Source organism: Electrona antarctica, assembly GCF_951216825.1.
Source record: "Electrona antarctica genome assembly, chromosome: 21".
NCBI lineage: Eukaryota > Metazoa > Chordata > Actinopteri > Myctophiformes > Myctophidae > Electrona > Electrona antarctica.
Window position 1 is genome coordinate 17,600,458 of NC_136802.1, and position 24,241 is coordinate 17,624,698.

Genomic DNA, 24,241 nt, shown 5'->3' on the forward strand with positions numbered 1-24,241 from the left:
TTGTGACGCAGAAGGGAGGCATCACAACTTTCATTTCAACTTTCATTTATTTAAAAACATTTCATTTTTCTTTTTTAAAAATCAGCTCAGTCCTAAATGCATCAAATGTGAAAAATAAAATAAAAAAAGAAAAGTCATTGTAACAGCAGTACAATCACATTTTTTTACAAGAAAACATTCTTTAGAAAAATGGGTTAGGAAAATGGGATCAGTACAAATAATACTTTAAAAAGTTTGAATTCAAATGCAGTAAAAGACAAACAAGACGTATGTGTGTGCAATGCTATTTTGTCAGTGTTTTTTTTTTGGGGGGGGCGGGGGGTGACAGTCAATTATTATAGAAAAGACATCTTTGTCTATCTGAACGATACATATAAAATTCCACACACCTGTGCCTACATCACATATCCACACACGCACGCACACACACACACACACACACACACACACACACACACACTTTCTCAACTATTTAACAAACACCAAAGTCACTTGTGTCAAACAATGCTACGGTAGTTTTTGAGCTGCCAACAAAGATGCACATTGGCCAGACTTGACAATTGCGCTAGACCCCAAAGATGTCAGTAAGTCCTACTTATATTTGGATAAGCAAACATATCCACCACCAGTGTCTATGTATGTACAGCAGGTCACACTACATTGTGGCACATTGGTTATACTTGAGAATTGTGCTGGGGAGAAGGAAAGATAGGTGTCAGCAACGGATCCATTTTTACACTCTCAGAGTGTATTTTCTTCTGTGTACAAAGTTTGTGCTTCTCAGCAATGCTGTAATCACAACATAAAACCAATTCTGCGTTCAAACAGCAAATCTGCAGTGGCACTGACAGTGAGAAGAGGTTCAAAAAACAAACAAAACAGAATAAGAAACTACAATCACTTGTTTACATTATTGTCCATCCAGTGTTGGAATTTCTTTGTGGTGTCAGTTTAAGAATTAAAAAAAAGTACAGTTGATTTCAGAATTACATAAACACATTCAAAACCTGAATCATCCTTATGCTTAACTTCCCATTTAGGACAATGAAGTGATATGTTTTAGAAAATTAAACTTGAGTAAGTAGTGCTTCTGCATGCATACTTCCCTATAGACCTTGTAAGTGGAATTGCGTTACTAGGGAACAGCTTGGGTCCAAGTTGATTTATTTCCAGCTATTAGTATTTACAAACACTGCAAGAGGAAACAAACTTGGAGCCATTTGGGATGTTCATGTTGAGTCAACAGGTCTATCTCTATTGATGTTACCAGGCTAACAGTCAGGAAGGAGGCCAGTACACAAAACAGTACCAATAAAAGCAATAAAAAGTAAGCACATTACGACTTGGAATTGTAATTTGAAAAAGGCATCATCCTAAATGGGAGGCAGGCTACATACGTAAGCTTTGATTGAACAATGAATGCCCAGTGCTTTATCCTAGGGTGTAGCTAGGCTATGTGCTATTTGGAATAGCACTTGGCACATTCTTGGTTGCAAGAGGATATTCAAATGACACGTTGTAACTGTAACCTCAACAGGGACAGGAAACATTATTTCAGCTTAAGGGGCCATGTCCACAAAAAGGGGTTTTAAATCTGTGTTGTTAGCACTAATACAGTAGCCTATAGAGCGCCGAAGTCCTGACATCACTCGCTCATCCCCCGGTTCCAAGGGGTTTGCGGAAGTTTTTCTCTGTGGAGAATTGGGGGGGGGGGGTCATCTTAAAATCATCTCATATAAGAATTGTGGTCCAAACAAACTGTCTCTGCGATATTGTCGGGTATATAGTCATATTTGTCTGTTTCTAGTGAAAATGTAACTAATTCGGCAGCAGTAACATTAGTGTTTTCTGGCAGTCAGTTAATTCTTCATATCCATATGAGTGAAACACCAGGGATGATTTGTTTATTTTTCATGAGGTGATCTAAGATCCCTCTGTGGGGATTATAATACAAATAAAAAAGTACACAAACCCGTGGGCTTAGCGCCCTCTAGCAATATTGACGTCAGACTTCGGTGCTCTATAACTGAAAGTAAACAACGGTAAACATGGGACTTCTCATGGTTGTGGTAACTGGTAACGATGCAATGTCGGGTCGTAAATGACCGAGTTGTCAGACACAGCCAGGAGGATTGTATGTGACACCGATGAGCAGCAAAAACGTATTTTCAGTTTGATGCTGCCCAGAGCGCCCCAAGAAATTGCTGGACGCCGAAAGTGCTGAAAAGCAAAGCTCGGCACTGGGAAGAGGAGCTCTCGGGCTATGTCTTCACCAATAGAATGCATGGCAAACAGACAACAAAACGCTTTCTGTGGAAATGGCCCCTAATTCAACCCAATAACATATTACTTTAACTCAGCGGTCCCCAAACAGTTTTGGCCGTGCACCCCCCGTTAGTTCCTGATCTAGCAGCTGACTCACCCCCCAATGCTCAGTCTCGTTGTATTTGGCTGAAAAGGATACATTTTTTAATATGATTTTGGCAAATAATCACAGAATGTCACTGCATTGAGAGACATGCAGCTGCTGTATACTCCCACAGCCTTTTACCGGATTTTGCCTTTTTTTTTAATAACACCATAAAACCGCCATTACCCTTTTCATGTCACGTGCCCCTAGAGGGCATTCGCGCACCACAGGGAGTGCACGCACCACAGTTTGGGAACCCCTGCTTTAACTTATAAGCAGTGCAGAGCTACTTGGGCAATCCCCTACTAGTCTGTTGGGGATGTGGGAACTGAAAGCTGCAAACAGTGCATTGTTGTAAACAGGAGTAAGCAACGCTTCAAAGCATCAAAAAAGCACACGCAAAAGAAATGCTAGGCCATCAGAGTGGATAAAGGTCGACACCAAAGAATGTCCTCCAGCCTTTCTAAACAGCCATGTCTGCTTTATGTTCCACACTGTCTCACACCTGTCCACCGATTGCAGTTCTTCACATAAACACACAAACAAACAAACCATGTGTAATTGTGTATTCACAAACTGATCCATTTACTTATTTTAGTGATTGATTTTAGATTGATTTTGTTCTGATCGATGCCACTATACTCCCAGCAAAGGTTATACATGTTTGGTCGTCTCTACTGTGTTTCTCCTTCTTTCTTTCCGCCTCTCTCCCTCGACACGGTCGAGGCAGATGGCCGCCCACCCTAGAGTCGGGTTCTGCTTGTTCTTGTGTTTCTTCCTAAAGGGGGAGTTTTTCGTTACGACTGTCGCAATATTGCTTGCTCTGGGTGGGATCTCTGTCGGTATTCTGCTCTACATGTAAAGTGTCTTGAGACAACTTGTTGTGATTTGACACTTGAATCAAATTGAATTGAATTGAATGACTGTGCTGTCCAACAGACGGTAAAAACGCTAAAGGTTGAATAAGTGTGAAAGGCAGGTGTGTGAAGGGAGCATGGCAGCAGCATCACACGACCACTCACAAGCAACCGTTTGGCCTGTGTGTGTATCTACACCAGTGGTTTTCAACCAGTGGTCCGGGGACCACCAGTGGTCCTTGAGGGGGTTCCAGGTGGTCCCCAGCTAAATGATGGAGAGTTGGTAACCAAATGGAGCCTTATAGATGTTTAACTCTTGAAAGCGTCAAATGAAACCAAATGGACCCGTATAGGTCCATTTGGTTTCATTTTACGCTCTCAAGAATTAAATTATCGTTAAACACTTGCATTACTTAAGGTAATTTACAAGAAGTCTACATAATTAGATAATGTAGAATCATTACTTTGATCAACGTTTGCCTGTTATCTCTCCAAATGGTACCAACATCAATACAGCATGAAAATGTGTACACATTCTTTAGTTTGGGGGTCTGAGAGGCTGAATGTCATCAAAGGGCGGTCCGTTGCTCAAATGCAGCATAAATGATGGGCCTTGACGTGAAAAGGGTTGAAAACCACTGATCTACACCATAGCACACTTCCTTCCTCCCTCCCGCCCGCCTACTACTAAGGCTCGTAATCTCAAATCCGCCCCCCTCCTCTCTCCTCTCTCCTGCGCCTTCTCTCTCTCGCCTCCTACACGGATGTCTCTGACTGCAGCCTCATGACAAACTTGTGGCTTTTGGGGTCGATGAACTCCTCCCCCAGCCGCAGGAAGGGGAGGGGCGTCACCGTGACGACCAGGGAGAAGTCGAGGCGCCTCAGCGAGAAGACCTGCTCCTGTCGCAGGGCGGCTGTCACCGGCTCCTCGCTCACCAGCGTCCAATGGCGCCCCCTGTCGTTCTCCTTCTGGTACTGCAGGGTGGGGCCAGGCGTGAGGTAGCGTTCGAGGAAAGCCTGGGGGAGGGGGGGTTGTACTTTATTGTTACATCTTGTGTACAGGTACATAAGAGTAAAACTTATTTTTGTTTGGCTTCCTTCAGACAATGCAGCAGCATAGATAACATAACATTAAAAACAACAAAAACACAGCAAGCACAGGGATAGGATAAAGAGTGCAAGAAATTCAAAGAGTAAAAAAATAGTAACATATGTACATGTGCATGTTTTCACTGTAGTAGCAAAGTTAGGTAACACTTTTTGTGAACAGCTTCACAGTAGGCTATGTTCCCTACAATTTAGTTTAAAAAAGTGCAATTTGAGGCTGTGTTCCATATATACAACAAATTTAGTTTAGAAAGGTGCAGTTTGAGCATAATGTGAGAACACATGCACCACTTAAAAATGTCATATATTGACTATTTGAAAATAGCCGATCTATAAGCTCACATAAATTGGGTTACATACACTAAAAGCTCCACATAGGAGGGGCCCTCAAAGAATATATATATAGAAAATAAAAATCACACCTGTGTGAAGTGAGGGGCGCTCTTATCATCATACATCATCTCAATGGCATTTAATGTTTGTGTTGGGACGTTTGTGTTTACACGCACACTAAAAGCTGGACACAGGAGGGGGCTAGCGCCCCTCACAAATTGAATATCTTTGAAGATTTTTAACAACACAAATCCTGTATAGGAGGATCCACTAAATATTTTCATATGGGGGCCAAATCCATGAAATGTCTCTCCTCACCTTGGGGGTCATGTTGTGGGTGATGCAGAACTGCAGGTGGTTGATGATGCTCTCCATGCTGTGGTAGGGCTGCTGCCGCGTGGTCCTCAGGAACTTCTGCATGGCGCGGGCCATGGGGGCGAAGATGGCCTGGGCAGCCTCCCGCGGGTCCATCGCCTCCCGCGGGTTTTTGGGAGGGGACATGCCAGCCACCTCGTCCTCCTGGAGCCGCTTGATGTGGGTGAAGGCCTCCTCTACTGCCACCACCAGCCTGGGAGGAGAAAGGACAGTGTCTATATGTGTGTGTGCACATGATGCGTCTGTGAAGGGATGGGAACTTTCTCATGTAGCTGACAGGGGTTCAAATCACAGATGATATTTGGGGGTTTTGTGTGTATGTGTGTGAGAGAGAGAACTGTGACTGACTTTGCACTCCTACGAAACAAACATTGTCTGATGTGTGGACTGATCGATTTTAAATCATTGAATCGGATCACCATAATGAACCAATATCGTCCATGTATCGTATCTTCAACCATGTATCGTGGTACGTATCGTATTGCTGTTAAAATGTATCGTTACATCCCTATTTTTATTTTTTTACCCCTTTTGTTGTTTGATAAATGCACATGGCGCTTTGTAAGTCACTCTGTATAAGAGCATCCTCTAAAACAGTGGTTCTCAAACTTTTACATTTCAAGAACCAGATGGACTCTTCGTGGTCCATTTGTACACTCTCAGAGTGAAAGACCTACCACCCACTTTGAGAACCACTGTTCTAAAAAAAACAACGTGCATAAACTGGACATAAAGACAATTTTACATGTTGTGACTCTGGATGGATTCTCTCGTGGATTTTTACACTTTTGCTCACTTTGAATTAAAACCAATACGAAAATGTGTGTGTGTGTGTGTGTGTGTGTGTGTGTGTGTGTGTGTGTGTGTGTGTGTGTGTGTGTGTGTGTGTGTGTGTGTGCGTGCGTGCGTGCGTGCGTGCGTGCGTGCGTGCGTGCGTGCGTGCGTGCGTGCGTGCGTGCCCACGTGCATGTGTCACCGAAAGGCAGGAATGCACATTTGGGAGTGGATGAGAGGCAAGCTCACGCGAAATAAATTAGATCAAATTTTTCTTTATTGTGTAACACTGCTTCTGTGTGTGTGTGTGTGAGAGTGCGTGCGTGCATGCGTGTGTGAGTGCGTGCGTGCGTGTGTGAGTGTGTGCGTGCACACGTGTGTGTGTGTGCGTTCTCCCTACCTGGCCTTGCGTTTGCGGACTCTGCGGTCCAGGTCAGCCTCCTCGTAGTAAAACTCGTTGTGGGAGTTGTCTCTTCTGCGAGCAGCGGCGGCGATCATGGCTCTGGACTGACCCGTGGAGTTGTTGGTGCTGCTCTCTGCAGATACAAATGAAGACGTTTTACTACTTTAGCTCAAACCTGCTAAATTATGGATCTGAGCATATGAATATTAATGGAGGATTTGTAAATACAAAAAATAAAGAAGAAAATCTGTCCCAGGGACAGTGACATTTGTTATTTTTTATTTTGGTCAGTCATGCACAGATCCCTAAATGAGAGGATATCCCTAAGTGAGAGTAGATAGACAGGAACATAAAAAGTGCAAGAAATCCCAAACTTTTCAGGCTGCGATCCTCCCAAAATAATACTGAACTGGGGACCCAGTTCTGCAAATCCCGATTCCGACTCCCGACGACCTTTGCTGCGTGTCAGCCCCCCATTTCCTTTCAGACTAGTATATACCTATCAATAAAGGCAGAAAAAGCCCCACCCCCTACACCCTAAAAAAATCTTTAGAAGAGAATAAAGCATGGCTCACCTTCCCCGAGGTTGTAGACCTTGAAGCCGGTCATCTTCTTTGTGAGGATGGACTTTGGCAGATTGAGCAAGGCAGGGTTGTAGACTGGGAAGTCGCTGTAGTACTGCTCCAGAACCCAGACCGCAGCCCGCTGGATGCTGCATGGAACAACAGAGAACAACAATGGTGTCAACACTTACTCCTTGTTGACCATTTTAACAGATGCTAGACATTTGTGTAGAATGTAGATGCTAGTTATGGTACAGGTGCAAGGTATGCATTAGTGTTGTGCAGGAGTCTGCTATAGTCTTAGTAGTGGTGCCAGCACATGGCAGAAAAATCAAAAAAAGTAAGTCTTAAAAAGACAAAAGAGTGGCCGCTATCAGTGGACACTGATATCCAAAGTGCCGAATATTTATTAGGACGCAGAGAATGAGAAACCAACTGCCTTCTTCAGGGTATGGCGTTAGTGCTAATCGAACAATTAATCGAACAAAGAGTGAGATCTAGATTCAGACACCTATGCGATCTCATTTCAAAATTTGAGCAAGAATCATGCAGCACTAGTTGGCTGTCCAACTCTTATATTTTTTGCTACAAGAGAGAGACTTTAAGAGAGGTTTAAGTCAAGCTTTGATGTTGTCTGTTTATTAATGCCACAGGTGGTCCAACATTTTGAATGTATTAATGTTCAGCAACTACAGACTAAAGACAATAAATAATTTAATGGAAAAAATGATAATTTTTGTGTGAGAATCGTGATCTCAATTCTTTTGGAGGAAAACCAAGAATCACATTTGAGCAAGAATCGTGCAGCACTATATGGTATAGATGCATTGCTAACTATGGCATACATAGGTGTATGCTACTATAGATGCTAGGTAATAGGTCTGGTAGGACAAGGTCTATACAGTAGATAGATGCCAGGTATGGCATTGATATAGATGCTAGGTATGGTTTAGAATAGATGCTGGGTATGTATAAATGCCAGGTGGTATCAAAAGGTAACATGTGCTTGGAACTGATCTGGAACAGTGCCATTTTAAAGGTGTGGGCAATAGAGCAACTATCCTAAATAATGTCTCATGTTGTGTTTAATGAAATAATGGTTTTTATTTATTTTTATCCCACGATTCTGCAACCCATTTTTTTCACCCAGTGTCAATTATCTAATGTCCCCCTATAAGGACATAACAGTCACACAATCAGACGCACAAACACACATATTAAGTATGCGTGTCTGTCATACCTAATTCAGTGATGACTGAACTTTAAAATATCCTAACTGTGTGCAAGCAGGCTACACAGAGACTTACAGTGCTATCCCTCGCATATACAGAATTTCCAGTAACTATCTCTCGCATATAGTCAGTTCCAGTAACACACATTTAGACACAGTACTGCACACACTAGACAGCAGACCGTAATTACTCATCATGGGCATGGCTCATACTTTCCTATTAACTGTTTGCTGTGAGCACCCTGCACATCAGAAACAACAATGCGGTTCCTCTAAACATGCAGGCGTTGACACTAAGGATTGCCCACCTGCCCCCAGCAGGTAAATAAAACTTTCTGTCAGGTTGCCCCGACCTGTGCTCGTTTTGAGAAGGGACGCAACCGCCTAGAGATGTCTGTCTAAACTCCTGACCGTGGCCAGAGTGCCCTGTCTTCTGGTCTGTGGAATGTTAAATAAGAGCACTGTTTACAATGTGCTGTTTTCACTAAATATAAATTAACAAGTGTGAACCCATGGTTATATTCATAGTAGGTATTTGGCATAACAATGGAGGTGTGACATATTTTATCGCAGTCCCAGAAAGTAAAAGAATAAGTGTTAAATTGAACTGTAATTACAAATTTGATCTATCATATTATAATGGATGATTTACTACGGGCAAGTGGGCAATGGGCATGACCTTTGGGCAAGTAGAACATGACCTGCTCTTGCCCGACGGGCAAGTGCCTCCGAGACCTTAGTGTCAACCCCTGACATGTGTGTGTGTGTGTGTGTGCAGGAACTAGCAAACCACTGTATCATGACCACAGGGTGTGGTCAAGGAGTAGTCAGCTACAGACAGTGAACCACAGGGGTGTCTCTGCAGACCAGCAGCAGTGTAGCATAGACTAATGTTTCAACTCCACTATACATTGTTGTTTTATTTGTTCTTTTTCCCTTCAGAACTAGTAGGTACAAAGACAATAGGAGATCAGATGACATGAGATGGTCACAAAAAGTATGAAACCAAAGCACATAATGGATTATTGATACCACCATGAGTATGACCATATTTTCTAAAATTGCCCTTCAGAACGCCAATACTTCAAAAACATGGCAGGCAGTAAGAAACATAAACCTGCAATTAAACACACACACACACACACACACACACACACACACACACACACACACACACACACACACACACACACACACACACACACGCGCGCGCACGCGGTTCGCGGTCCAGCCTCGGCTATGTGTTGAAGTGTCCTTGGCCTGAGCATAACAATGAACCCCTAACTTCCCCCTCCCCCCGCCCCCCACAAACAAGCCCTCATCATAACCATCTGAGCAGCTCTCAACCTCTTTGCTTTTATGACATTTATGAGACCATGTCTATGGTAGAAGCTTCTAAACTTGGATTCTATTGTTAGTTTGATCACTTCAAAAACTCTTTCCCTCTTAAAATAACTAACGATCTACAAGCAACACACAACACGTTCACAGCATGCTTTCACAGAAGACATGCTGGCTTCTATGGAATCCAAATGACTGAAATCGGAGAACGTATTAATCCATGGGGTCTCCCCCTCCCTCCCTTCGGCTAACCTGAGATGGCCCACGGTGTAGAAGCGGCTGGCTCCGTCGGTGGTCCTCACCACCTTGAGGCAGAAGGCGGGCTGCAGGTGCCTGACCTCCAGCAGCACCAGCGCCAGGTACTGGACGAAGAGCAGCGCGTCCACCAGGGAGGCCGCGTAGCCCACGATGCCGCGGTAGTCGCGCTCGCGGGGCTCCAGCACGCGCACGCCGTAGAACAGCCAGTAGGACGCCACGAACAGGAACACCAGCGCCGCCAGCAGGCAGCGGAAGGCGTGGAGGCGCGGCAGGGTGGCGCGCGGCGGCCTCAGGAACAGCGCCCACGTGGAGATCAGGAGCACGAGCAGCTTGAAGGCCAGCGAGACGTACAGGCCCTCGCACGGCGTCCCGCAGGGCTCCAGCGTTTCGCGCCACAGCAGCTGCGGCAGGGCCAGGAAGGCCAGCGGCGTGAGCAGGGCGAACAGGCCCAGGACGGCGGCCAGCGCCGGGCCCAGGAAGCGCTGCCGGCACTCCAGCGGCGACGACTCCTCCAGGTCCTTGGAGAGGCGTGTCAGGTCCTCGTTGGACACGCTGTCCACAGACGTGCCCGTCACCACCGTGGTGGTCTCGCCCCAGTTGTCATCCTTTAGTTTAGGGGGGGAAGATGGAAGAGAGAGGATTTAGGAAGGCGTGCTTAAGGCAGAGAAAGGTTGGAATTAACCCATTTTGACCTGAGATCAGATTAAAAAAATGTCTTCTACATCCTGACAGTTTTCTAAAAAAGCTATGTTTCTATGTCAGTCGTTCTTCGATTTTTCAAAAATAGCAGACCTACAAGCTCTACAAGCTCATAGCGCGCCACTCGGTGGCACGCTATGAGCTTGTAGATCTGCTATTTTTCAATAGCTAAAGCATAACATAATGCTAACACCAAAAGGGGTTCCCGCCACAAAATAGGTTAACATAGTCTATTAGTTACGTATAAAAAAGGAAGTTAAAACCTTTCCATGTGCACAGAGAATTATGCCAGGTTGTTGTGACCATAGTAATAATAATTGTTTCGTTTTTTCTCCTCCATTGTGGTGTGGAGAATAGAAGATTTCTATTTCTCAGCATCAAGGGTTGAATAGGGACACGTCCCTGCGACATACTAGAGCCATGTCTCCCGCATGCCTAACACTACAGAAACAGGAGACTACCTACTGTAGATTCATCATGTGTGACGTGTTTCCCTTTAACTTTCTACAACTTTCTATGGAAATACCAGCTCTGTGTCTTTTGTTGTGTGACGTTACATTTTAGGATCTTTATCGGGACACAGTAAACCAAAGGCTAGCAGCACACAAGGATGACAGTTGAGAGCAGGATGTTATCTTTTTCATACACACGGTACACAAGTTACTATGATGAAGTAAGAAAAAAAGATGATGAAGTGATGAAAGAGTAAAAAGTAACAAAGGAAGTCTGCAAAACTAAAAGGAAACAGCCCATGCAGAGAAGATTAGCCCATTAAAACCGGCATTGGCTATTCAGAAATAGCAGATCTATAAGCTCATAGCATGTCACTTCGAGCTTGTACATCTGCGATTTTAGATGCTTCAATGGAGAGTGTGGAAAAAGAGGTCAAGAAACGAGTGCATGCAGGTTGGAATGGGTGGGTAAAAGTGCCATGTGTGATAGGAAAGTATCAGCAAGAATGAAAGGGAAGGTGTACAAGACGGTGGTGAGACCAGCAATAGTTATGTTTTATGGTTTAGACAGTCGCACTGAGGAAAAGACAGGAAGCAGAGCTGGAGGCAGCAGAGACTAAAATGTTGAGGTTCCCTCTCTCTGGGAGTAACAAGGATGGGTAGGATCAGGAACGAGTACATCAGAGGGACAGCGCATGTCAGATGTTTTGGAGATAAAGAGATGGTTTGGACACGTACAGAGGGGGGATAGTGAGTATATCGGTAGAAGGATGTTGAGGTTGGAACTGCCAGGCCTGCCAGGCAGGCCTAGAGGAAGACTGAAGAGAAGATTTATGGATGTAGTGAAAGAGGACATGAAGTTAGTTGGTGTGAGAGAAGAGGGGGCGGAGGACAGGGTGAGATGGAGGCAGATGATTCGCTGCGACCCTTGAAGGGAAAAGCCAAAAGAAAAGAAGTTGTTTGAAAAATGTGCTACTGAGCATGAACTCTGACCCTGTCGTCTCCTCTGGTGGACTCTGTGTCCAGCAGGGGTTCTCCGGGGGCCTGGATGGTGACAGACTTGTCCCCGCGGATGCTGCTGCCATCTCGGCTCTTAGAGCGATGCTGCTTGTGACTCCTACACACACACACACACACACACACACACAATACACAATTATAATGAAGTAGAAATTGTAATTATACAGTTATTTGAATTTATGGGGTTTGATTGTTATTAAAAACGTCTCTTCCCGTCTCGACCCTTTGGTGCGGTTTGGCCTTTACCTGGGTTTCCGGGAGCTCCGGGAGTGGGAAGACTTGTAGGAGTAGCTGGAGTACGTCGACTCGTTGTCCATGTCAGAGGCTGGCGGCGGTGGGCGGAGCTTGCGGGCCCCAACTCCTCCTCCGCCCTTCTCTCCGAGCGCGACCCTCAGCTGACTCTCCTTCTTCTTCTGCTCGATGGACTTGGAGAGAGGCAGAGGGAGGCGCAGCAGCTCCACTTTACTCCTGAGGGAATCTATCTTGGAGGTGCTGGAGTAGTGCCTGTGTGCAAAATGAATGCCAAAATAGATTACTTAAACCAGTGCTTTTAAACACTTTTCATATCAAGGCCCAGTATTTATTCCGCATTTGAGCCACGGACCACAATTTGATTACATTTAGCCGGCTTGCAGACCCCAAACTAAAGAATATGTCCACATTTCCATGCTGTATTGATGTTGGTACCATAGGAGAGATAGATTGATCGAAATAACAATTCTTCTACTTTCTTGTGTAGATTAAATTAAGTAATGCAGATGTTTAACAATAATGTAACTCTTGAGAATGTAAAATGAAAACAAATAGACCTGTAAAGGGTACATTTGGTTTCATTTTACACTCAAGAGTTAAAGATCTATCAGGATCCATTTGGTTACCAACTCTCCATCATTTAGCTGTGTACCACCTGGAACCCCCTCAAGGACCACTGGTTGAAAACCACTGAGTTTAGAACCAATAACCGATTTAAAACCGAATAACTGAGAAGTAGTTGTTTGTGTTCTTAAACTGTATCAACGAAGATTGTATTATAGATTTTTTTTTATAATTGACAAATCGATTATTATAACCCAGTACTTCGTCGTACAATGATGGTGCAGAGATTAAAATAGGGTGCATTTTGCATCCCAAAACGCAGTTTATAGTTAAGGGACGCAATAAAACAACGACTTCTGCATCCACGGGATGCACTACTGTACTGTTTTTTATTCTAGTGTATTTTGCTAGCTTTAGTTATAATAATAATTTATTCTGTTTTCTACATGAATATAACCACATTATAAATGGTAATTTGTAAAAATGGCAAAATATGACTCCTAACGTCGTTGAAGTGGGACTCAAAAAATGTCCCTGTGACTCATCTAAAAGACCATCCCTGCATCCCGGGACTCATTACATTGAAAACCTATTTACATCACTGATGGTGTACGCCATAAAACAATTGCCGATCTACAAGCTCACAGCATGTCGCATTGTGAGCCTGTATCTGCTATTTTCACTATACATTCTTTTTTGTAATCATTAATTTATCGTATTCGAGCAAAAGCTTTAAATCATTAAACTGAATTGAAGTCTTATCGCCCAGACCTAGGTGCTGGAGCGAGGGGTGCGGTATGTATTCTTTATTCAGATGGATCCCCATTAGCTGCCACCGAAGTAGCAGCTACTATATGGGGGTGTTGGGGGAGAAGAGAGGGGATAAGAAGAAGGGGGAGGAGAACCAAGCCTGAGAGAAGAAAAGAGGGGAGGGGGGGTGCAAGATGGAGCATGAGAGATAGGGTAGAGGAGGAGGGGCGAGGGTGTAGGGGAGGTGTGTGTGTGTGTGTGTGTGTGTGTGTGTGTGAGAGGGGGGGGATGTCACGTGTGTTGGATGTTGGGGTGATTGGGAGTATAAAAATGGTGCATTTATATAGCTCCTTTATCCAAGGTGCTTTACATAGATTGTGCATTACATTCACCCATTCACACACACATTCATACACCGATGGCAGCGGAAACCATGCAAGGCACCAACCAGCACATCAGGAGCAATTAGGGGTTTAGTGTCTTGCTCAACGACCCTTCGACACTAACTCTGGGGGAGCCCGGGTTCGAACTGGCAACCTTGCGGTTACCATCAAGCCACTCTACCCCTGAGTGAGAAAGAAGAGGTAGAGGTAGAGGGAAACTAGAAGAGAAGGAGGAAGGTTGCCGGGAGAGAGGGAGAGAGGGAGAGAGAGAGAGAGAGAGAGAGAGAGAGAGAGAGAGAGAGAGAGAGAGAGAGTGAGAGAGAGAGAGAGAGTGTCGAAGTGAGAGGAGACATGCAGAAAGAGGAGGAGGAGGAGAAAGGAGAGATGTAATTTGTCACATCAGACAGGCTCTGGATAAAACAAGAGCCTCTGAATGACACAAAATACTCTGTGTGTGTGTGTGTGTATGTGTGTGCACGCGTGTGCGTGTGTGTGTGTGTGTGTGTGTGTGTGCACGAGTGTGTGTGTGCCCTTCGAGGATGACGTAAGTGTAAATGGCCACCGTGTGCATGCATGGGAGACTGCAATCTCTCTCAATGTTCTGCTTGCACAGGAACAGACCCAGTTAGTTAACAGTTCAAATGGGTCTGTTCTGTGTAATATGTTCTTTTGAAATTATATTAAAGGATAAAACAGCCCACCTCAGTCTCTCTTGCACACGCACGCAAGCACGCAAGCACGCAAGCACGCACGCATACACACACACACACACACACACACACACAGCAGCGTTACACAATAAAGAAAAATTAGATCTAATTTATTTCGCGTGAGCTTGCCTCTCATCCACTCCCAAATGTGCATTCCTGCCTTTCGGTGACACATGCACGTGGGCACGCACGCGCGCGCACACACACACACACACACACACACACCACATTCTCCTACCATCCCTGTGGTCTCTAGGGGCAACAGAGCACCACCATCACAATGGGAATGAATGGGAGTCTATGGGGAGGGGGGTTACCATGGGAACACCCCCCCCCCCCCCGTCTAGGCCTGTAGCCCCCCTCCCCCACCACAAACACAGACTACTGACACACACTGAGACAGTTCACATGAAAGTGGTGTAGTAGGTGATATTGTTTGGTTACTTAAAACAAAGGGTTTTTGTGTGAAAAGCTTTGTTCTGTTAGTAATCATTGCTACAGTGCAGTGTTTGCTCAGTAACAGGGGTCTCCCGTCTCTCAAGCTCTTTAAACAGACAATTACATTTTCAGGTGGGTTGCCCGTTTCATCCAATATGGGGAAAAGTACCCATTTATCAGCTTCGATTTTATTAGGCGGTCCAGTTTACATTTTCTGCTCATTTCTTTGAGTCGTCACTTCCAATTTCACTTGTTCATCCTGCGTGTTCCTGTGCGAGTTCTCCCTCTTGACTGGAGAAAATTGGTATCCTGATTCCTGACGTGAACATGCTTTTTCCGTCAACAGAAAATGACTGGGAGACCCCTGTTACAAACACTCTTATACCAACTATTGCAATCAGAATATTGAGCCATTTAAAACGTATTGTAACAACAGAAAATAGGGCTGTCCTCAACTAAGGATATAGCCAAATCTTATTAGCCAAATGTTGCCTATATAGTCGACTAAAAAAAAAGAAAGAAAGAAAAAATCATGAATCGACTAAGACTCCCTCGATTGATTCGTCGACTATTCGATTAATCGAGGTCAGGCCTAAAAGTCTGTGACTGCACCTTTCTTGAAGTCCCTCGACTTTTACTGCCCCCCTCTAGCCTCGCGTAGCCAGCCTTCATCTGCCTTTGCAATGCATATCGCACCAGGAAGACTAATATCCACGCATAGTGATATTAGTATCGCTACGTGAGGCTAGCCCCCCTCCCCATTCAACCTGTGGTCCCCACAATGTGTGCGTTTCTGAGCTGGACAGCACAGTGCGTGGATCATCAGACAGGTACTTTCCTCGATCTAAATAATCCTAATCTAATAGACCCTAACGACCATAACCACCTCGCGCTCACTATTTCTGTCTCCCTCTGTCTCTCACTCTCTTCCCAGGCAGCATGATATGTTCCTAGTCTGACTCTGGACAACAACTGCTTTTTGGATGTTTAATGGGTTCCATGTGAGTGAGACACAAGATATTCGATTATAGACATTTCCAAGCTGATGTGCTTTTAAACTTGAAAGTTGTCCTCTTTCTTGTTCCCCCCTGGCCCCCACACATGTAATGCGTCTTTTGAGTGTCATGAAAAGCGCTATATAAGTCCCAGATATTATTATTATAGCGACAGCGTGCACACACACACACATGCTACATGCATGCATGAAGCCAGCCATGGATACACGTGCGTGCCGTGCATCGTATGCTTGCACACGCACACACACAGAAAATGCACACAGACATGGCCATATGTGCAGCACACACCCCTCATAATAAACACTACTGTTTGTGCATGCGTGCTTAAGTTTGTGTGGGAGTGCCATCGTGTACTCGTAAACACATGGTCATGTGTTTACAAGTGGTCATGTGTGTGTCACATATATCAACTACACTGCAGAAATCTTTAGTCCTGACTTTGATTCCATAGAGTCTATGTAATCAAAGTCAGGGTCTATGACTCTATGTCATAGACATAGACAGTACCCGCCGCTATTGCATATGTGTAACTCTCAGTGAACACTATAGGAAGGACGCGAGGTGGCTCACTCCTTAGCCTACATTACCTCCAGAAAAACTAATTAACGAGTATTACATTTGTTGGAAACTTATTTTGTATTCTATGTCCAGCTTTTGGTGTTTGTGCTAAGTCACACAAACTTTGTCCTACACAAACATTAAATCCCATTGAAAATGAATGGACGAAGGTGAGGACGCAAATTCTGATTTGCTGGAATGAGATGATTTATGATAATAAGATCTCCCCTCACTTCACACGGGTGTGATTTTTATTGTTAATTGGATTAATTTAAAAAATATGACCTTTGTGACTGGATGTACACCCAGACCAAGCCCAGCTCTCACAACAGCTTCTTGGCATGTTGCTCATCGAGTTATTTTAATGCTATTTCTGGAATTGGAGCACATGCAATGTCCGGGGGGCTTATAAACGAGTCTTCTGCTGGCTGCGCCCAATGCCAGGGACATTCAGTAAAACATGCTCCATTAGGTTTCTCAATTATTACCATTTGGTTCTCCAAACAGACAAACCACACTGTTCTGCTACTACATACAGAATAGAACATTTTACCAGCAATATTCAACGTCGGTCTTCATGGGGTTTTTACTCCAAAAGCCCACAATATAAATGATGGACCTAAAGATGTCAAGAAATTACTCGAGGTCAATGCCTGCAGTCCCAAGTCGTCAGCAAACTGTTAATTGTCTGATTATAAAGGGAAATTATCTTGATCGGGGAGCCAAATTAAACTCCCCAGTGTATGATGCAGGAAATTAGCTCTGGTTCATTAGTGTCTCTCTCACAAGACCAATGCCCCACTCTATTATACCAGAGGGAAATGTATGCTGGCAATGTGCCATTGACTTGTAAGTAACATAGGCTACTGAAGCTGTCAATCACAGAAGAAATGTCCATGTTGATGGCATAATGATTATGCCACTCATTTTCAGAGTCATGCTGTTTGTGGCCTATTTTGGAACCCTGTCGGAGGTCCAGTGCCGAATGAACCCATCCGGGGGCCCTGGCGCTACACCAAATCAAAAGGCCCCATGCACGCTCACGTAACACAATCAAGAACGACACTTTTTGCATTTGCACGCCCAGTGAATGAACGTCAACGTACATGAGTTTAGCGCACCGCCAGCACTATCGCCGCTGCTCCGAGTTATAAGGCTGCTCCCCGACGCTGGATTTGCTATTTTTGAGTCTCCTCCCACTGAGTGGTTAACTGTCGGATGACCAAAAACACTAGCTGGGGTTCCTGTGTTGCGTTGAATACAGTTTTGACAGAGGCAACAGCTGAAATAGTCTCACACAGGGCCATGCAAGCTATAAGTTCCATTCTTAATCCGCGCCTGCTACTGTCTATTTTAATACATTACAAACTAGAAATGCACTCTGTCGAGGCCATACATGGCCTACTTGTGCGCAAGCAGAGCACGCAAGTACTGCTACTAACTAATGTCTATTACAACTGCTGTTCTAAATCCTTTAGACCCGTTATTGACCTTATATACCAACCTTGAAAGGTGACGTCACTTAGTTACGTCAGCCTGGGTATATGTCATATGCAGTCGCGCGCGTGCACACACACACACACACACACACACGATCATGAGGATTCAGATTATACATCATCTGAGGATGATGTTCAAACAAATGGTGAAATACAATGGTCATCAACCCCTAAACATCAAGGAAGACTGAATGCTGAAAACATCAAGAAAGATGAGGCTTCATGAGGCCCTTCGGGGGGAAAGGCATGCTCAACTCAGACAGTCTTTAAGGGTTCAGAGTGACGTGTGCTGGGTGCAGATTCAAAGAGAACGTATAGGAAGAGAATAACATCCGCACTCTCAGTAGTAGTAAGAGTCTTGTTTAATAATGTTGAGGATCCGCAGCAGCAGTCAAACCAGACAAACGCGTTTAATGAGGCCCACCAGGATGGCAGTGACTAAAATCACTGAAGTCAAATCAGATTTTGAGCTGCTCATCCCCAGATCACTGTAGAGGCTCATACTAGAAATTACCAATTTAGAGGGGGGGGGGCGATCGTGATCCACCAATAGATCACAAAGGCAGATAGGTAGAGCACGACCTAAAATATATATAATCTATCACTTGAATTAAGGCAGGGATTCCCAAACTGTGGTGCGTGCACCCCTTGTGGTGCGCAAATGTCCTCTATGGGGTGCGTGACATGAAAAGGGTAATGGTGTTTTTTTGGTGTTATTTAACACAAACGGCAAAATCTGGTAAACAAAGAGATGTATAGAGCAGCTGTGGGAGTATACAGCAGCTGCATGTCTCTCAGTGCAGTGACATTCCGTGATTATTTGCCATAAATATATTAAAAATTGTATAATTTTTGGCCAAATACAACGAGACGGAGCGTTGGGGGGTGTGTCAGCAAGGTCAGGAAGTAACAGCTGAAGTAAGGTGACTTGATTGATAATGATTAACATAAAAAAGGGCCTGAGAGCTTAAACCCACAGTGCAATACTTTGTTTTCAAGAATGTTTCACACAAACGTCAGTAGCATTACTAAGTTATATACAAGAAAACCTACCAATTCCATCCCCCTCTCTATTTCCTGACCTGTCTTATCACTTTAAAGTATTTCCAGCAAAAGGATAATAATTATTTTGGCCAGTAGAACTGGCAGTGGTCATTATTAAAGTAGCACTCGGGTCAAAAAAGTGTGAGTACCCCTGATTTACCCTCATAGTCCTAGACTAGTCCACACAGACATGGTGGGCTAGGGCTACTCTGTCATTCTCTTTGGTGTGAATATCACAGTTGTCAAAGAACATCAGAAAGGTGTAAAATAAACATGCAATGTCGTTGCCTCCTGTCATGGGGGAAGGCACACACACACACTACAGTGGCATGCATTGTTTTCCAAGCAGGAGGCCAGTGTGTGTGTGTGGTGATTTATGGTAGGAGTGGTCATGGGAGTGTGTGTTGTGGTGGATATTAAATTTCCTATTATTCTCTCCATTTCCTCAGACCGGCAGGCAGGTCTCAGGGTGGAACAACGCTCCCGTACTTGACTTTGTAATTTCCATGTTTACCATATAGTGTTATTAAACCACAATATATGATGGTGATAAACCTAAATACAAACACAACACACATATTCCCACTTCTTAAGTCAGTACTGTAAAAAGCTTTGCTTTGTAGATGAATAATCCAGTCTGACTTGTGCTTTAGCATCTCTACGAAAGCAAAAACAGTCAGACTCCATAAAATACATCTATGATAGTCTTGATCCAAGGTCAATTCCCTCTCACAAAAATCTATTCCACTGATTGCTTGTTAGTTGCAAGCCTTTTCGAAAGTGATTCAATTACATTTCCCTGCATATTACTCCTTAATGCACTAATATTGGACACGTGTTGCGTGCGTTCTGAAAAGCAGTGGTGGAACGTAACTAAGTACAATTTTGAGGTATTTGTACTTTACTTAACCACTTCAACTCTATATACATTTCGGCCATTTGAAAATAGTAGATCTACAAGCTCACAATGCGCCGCATCGGCTATTTTCAAAATATCTGTAGACATTTGTAAACTTGAAATGGGACATTCTGCATTGTGAGTACTTTCGACTTTTGGTACTTCAAGTACATTTTGATGCCAAGCAAATGAGCAATACATTTGTACTTTTACTCGAGTACATTTTTAATTCTGGGCTTACTTGTAAATAATGGAGTAGCCTAGTGCTACATTGCACTGATTGCAGTATTGATACTTTTACTTAAGTAAAACATTTGAGTACTTTTTCCACCACCACTGCTGAAAAGACGCGACCAAAAGTTGTGGAATTTTCACTTTTCCAGGTGATCGGACGTTGCTGGTCTTTCACTCGAGAAAACGGCTCGCACCCACGGGCCTCTAAAGCCCGGGGGTGTCGGTGGGCTAGTGAGGCGTGGCGGAGCGACCCAAGCGTGACTACTGTAGGAAATCGAAACCCGGGCTTTGAGGCCTTTCCATTACGCACTGTCTCTCTCTCTCTCACCACCGACAGACAGACACCCCCTGGCTGCCTCCCAGTCCCAGCAGAACATATAACTGCTGCAGTCTGCAAAATGACATGATTTCTGTTGAAACCATGCATCATGTTTTATTAAACATATAGTATCCCTGGGTGGGCTATGCGCGCGCGGACGGACACACACACACAGCTGCGCCCGTGCGCCGGTATATAAATTATGCATTGCAGAATGCAGAGCAGACAGCAACAGTTTACAGTGTCTCTGCATGAATCGCTGCCGCCGGTAACATATGACGTTTTCAATTCACGTGTGCACACACAGCATGCACTGTAGTGTTTATTTTTGCAACTGTTATTCCATTTGGCACACAGTGCGTAAAACACCAATGTGTGGATACATACAGTCAATAGAAAAGAGACCCTTCGAATATACAAACTGTAACTTAATCTTCTCATATCCTAGTGGTGGGTAGGCTATATCAGCTTACTAATGTAAATATACGCGAATCAATCACCTGGAAGTGGAAGCATTTTGTCCACTTGCCCCCCCGGCGGAATGTCTAGTCTACAGACAACTAAGGAACATTGATACGGCAATAATACAATGTTATTACGAAACAAACTCACCTTAAAACGCGCTACCCGAACTGAAGAAGAACATTCAATGGGACACCGTCTCTCTCACTCTCTATCTGAGAGCAACAAAGGACCCAAACAACAACGCAAAGTGAAATCCAAAACGCTTAAAAAAGTCACCCTCTCGTTACGCCTGCTTCTGGAGATTATTATAGAGTCAATTGCAACTCGAGTCAGAACGATCTGCTCGTTTTCAACTTCAACTCAACAAGGATCAAACGACCATACAAAGGCACCGTCCGGGACTGATACGCAATCGCATCAGATTCATCCTGCATCTGTTGTCACACAGGACAGGAGCCCCGCTGCGCTGCAGCGCTGCTGCCGCGTTGGGAAACTAAACTTAAGTCCGTTGGGTTTGCAAATTCAGTTCCACTTTAATACGTGGAATTCTTGCTATATAAATCCCCAAGAAGACATGCAACAACACGTCGTCGTGCCGTGCCTCGTCGTACGCTCGGGACAATAATTATTGCTTGCTTGGACCCTCCTCTCTTCGCCCAAAGAAAGAAGAGTGAAATCTGGTTGGTTTCCCTCGTCTTTACTTCGACTACAAGGCGCTTTGTGTTCTGTTGTTTGGTCCACTTTTTAGTCAGATGGTTATAACGGCTCTGCGCTTCCTGGTTCGAACTATACCGACGAAGGGTTTCCCCAAATTTAAAAGAAAATCCCGTCTCTTCAGTCTTCACGGTGTCCCAACTCTCTCAAATCCAAATGAATGGCCTCACTGTGTCTGTCTGTCTCCCCCATTCGGTGCTCCGCCCCTCACATTGAAGCCCCTTAGCCCCCACTCTTCTTCCCACCCCTTCTCCTGCATGGTCCCAGCCCTGTTCACACCTTCCCATGGAGACTACAGTAGGCCACTAGGCTACTAACCTCGCCTCACCAGGCTTTCCACCACCTCGGAGGAAAGCCTACTAGGTTACCAGAAATCCATTAATTAATTCAGACATGAATACTGGGAGGGACAGATTCTCTAGTTTGGCTCACCAGGGCACCACAGCAACAATCCTATTATGTGATAAACACATGCCACCTTCAAACACCTGGCATGATCTGGGATTCTACTACGATCTTGTATATTGCAGTGGTTTTCAAGCATTTTCATATCAAGGCCCATTCATTATTTGGCATTTGAGCCACTGACCACCATTTGATGAGATTTAGCCTCTCTGATCCCGGCTCCTCCTGTCTACATGTCGAAGTGTCCTTGGGCAAGACACTGAACCCCAAATTGCTCCCGATGTGCTGGTTGGTACCTTGCATGGCTTCCGCTGCAATCGGTGTATGAATGGGTGAATGTAATGCACAATCTATGTAAAGCGCCTTGGATAAAGGCGCTATATAAATGCAAAAAATAATAATAATAATAATATATTTTTTAATCTTTGGATACGCATTGATGTTGGTAACATTAGGAGAGATAACAGGCAAACATTGATCAAAATAACAATTCTTCTATACAATATATTGGGATGTCAAGCAAAGGTTGTTGGTTTGATCCCCATTATTCCTGTAACCATGAGTGCATTCCAGATGTAAAGTGGTGAGGATGTCACTGGAGTGTGATTGGTTGGTTGCTTGTCTACAGGGCCCATCAACTCTGCTAAAGTCACGCGATCTCCTGGCCTTGAGCAAGGCCATGTACGCCCAAAATGCTGCAAGGGGCCCTTGCCCCTTGTGTATGAAGTGCCCTTCATACACTGGCTGAAGTGCCCTTCATACACTGGCCTACTGCTTTCTGACTGTTATGACCTCTCCAATGCAAAGGTGTAGTAGGGCAGGCAACTTGTATGTAGTGGTGTTGCGATAAACTGTTGTTGCAGAGTATGCTGACACAGTATGATCATGTCTTGCATTGACATTCACAGTCTCCTTTGTTTTTCCTCATTGCTGTCATTGCAGCCATTGCATGTGAGCTTTGCAAATAAAATTCAGAATCTTATTTACATCTAAATGCAGGTGTGACATTTGTCACTTTTCCAATTGAAACATTAGCCAGTTGAGCAGTCTTTTGTGACTGAAGCTCATGCATTCATCCATTGCCTTGGCAGGCACCCTCTTTCAGTCACATAGATTTTTACCAGCTGTTGTGTAAGCACAGCTGGTCTATGTTCTCTCTGCTTGGCTTTCACGCCCACTCAACCTATCTTTCTCATTGGCTGCTGTAGTGACTAGTGACTACCTATCGTCCTGATAGCCTAGAGACGAGGCAGCCGTCTCTAACCTCTCAGCCAATGGGATAGCATTGTAGCCAGCAACAATCCACTGCCACTAGTGTGTGTGCGTGCGTGCAGCAGCGCGAGCAGAGCGGCTGCGCGGGTACTGTTTTCGGCTGCGTCTCAGCGTTTCCAGACCTGAGCAAATAGCCACGGCCGTGTTCTGCTGTCGGCCAGTGTCTTTTCCGGGTTTTTAGAATGCCACAACGGCCAGATTCCCGGAAACTCTTGCCCCCGCGGCAGTCAGCCGTGTGGGTGGAGCTTAATTTCCATCCACCAGTTGTCTAAAAACCCGGAAGACACGCCCAGACAGCAGAAAACGTCCGCGCCTGTCTGGTAGGTCTGGCAACAGCTTGTCGGTGACACCCTCGGCCAATCAGGGCACTGCGTGCGTACGCTTGTGACTGGCTTGGCCAATCAGGGATTGTGAATCGTCACCGACACGCTCGGCCAATCGGAGATTGTGAATGTTTGTGATACCCGTGGCCAATCAGGAACCACCGTTTTTACATAAACATACATAGTTACGTCACATAGAGCCTGTTTATTTTTTACCGGAAGTCTGAGGAGCCCTGGCAAATAAAACCCTTTTTTTACTGTCAATTATTTTTAAGGTATGACAATAGTCTTTGATTCTGAAAATAATAAATAGGTTAAATTAGTTAAACATTGTTATTGTGTCCATCTACTTGGATGCATGCATTTGTGATATATTAATAAAATGCTTTTTATACTTTAATATGCACACCCCATCCATAGTGACTTACTGAACATGGATGGATAGAGGTTGTAGGGATTGAATTACAGCATAACACATGGCAGTTGAAAGTATGTAATATGTTGGTTATGGGACATAATTTCAGACCAGTAGCTTGTAACCCCAAACATTCCCACACCAGGCTATGTTCTTACT

At 44.5% G+C, this 24,241-nt stretch overlaps 1 protein-coding gene across 1 annotated transcript; it reads right to left on the bottom strand.

Annotated features, from left to right (window-relative positions):
* Positions 1 to 3,652: 3,652 nt before the first annotated feature.
* LOC306914120 (vang-like protein 2) lies at positions 3,653 to 21,329 on the bottom strand. The gene is made up of 8 exons (XM_079491050.1): positions 21,101 to 21,329; positions 12,070 to 12,327; positions 11,797 to 11,920; positions 9,647 to 10,257; positions 6,835 to 6,971; positions 6,257 to 6,392; positions 5,026 to 5,275; positions 3,653 to 4,284 (listed from the first exon to the last, which is right to left on the bottom strand). Exons 2-8 carry the CDS (start codon positions 12,138 to 12,140, stop codon positions 4,024 to 4,026), a joined length of 1,590 nt encoding a protein of 529 aa, XP_079347176.1. The 5' UTR covers positions 12,141 to 12,327; positions 21,101 to 21,329; the 3' UTR covers positions 3,653 to 4,023.
* Positions 21,330 to 24,241: the final 2,912 nt, after the last annotated feature.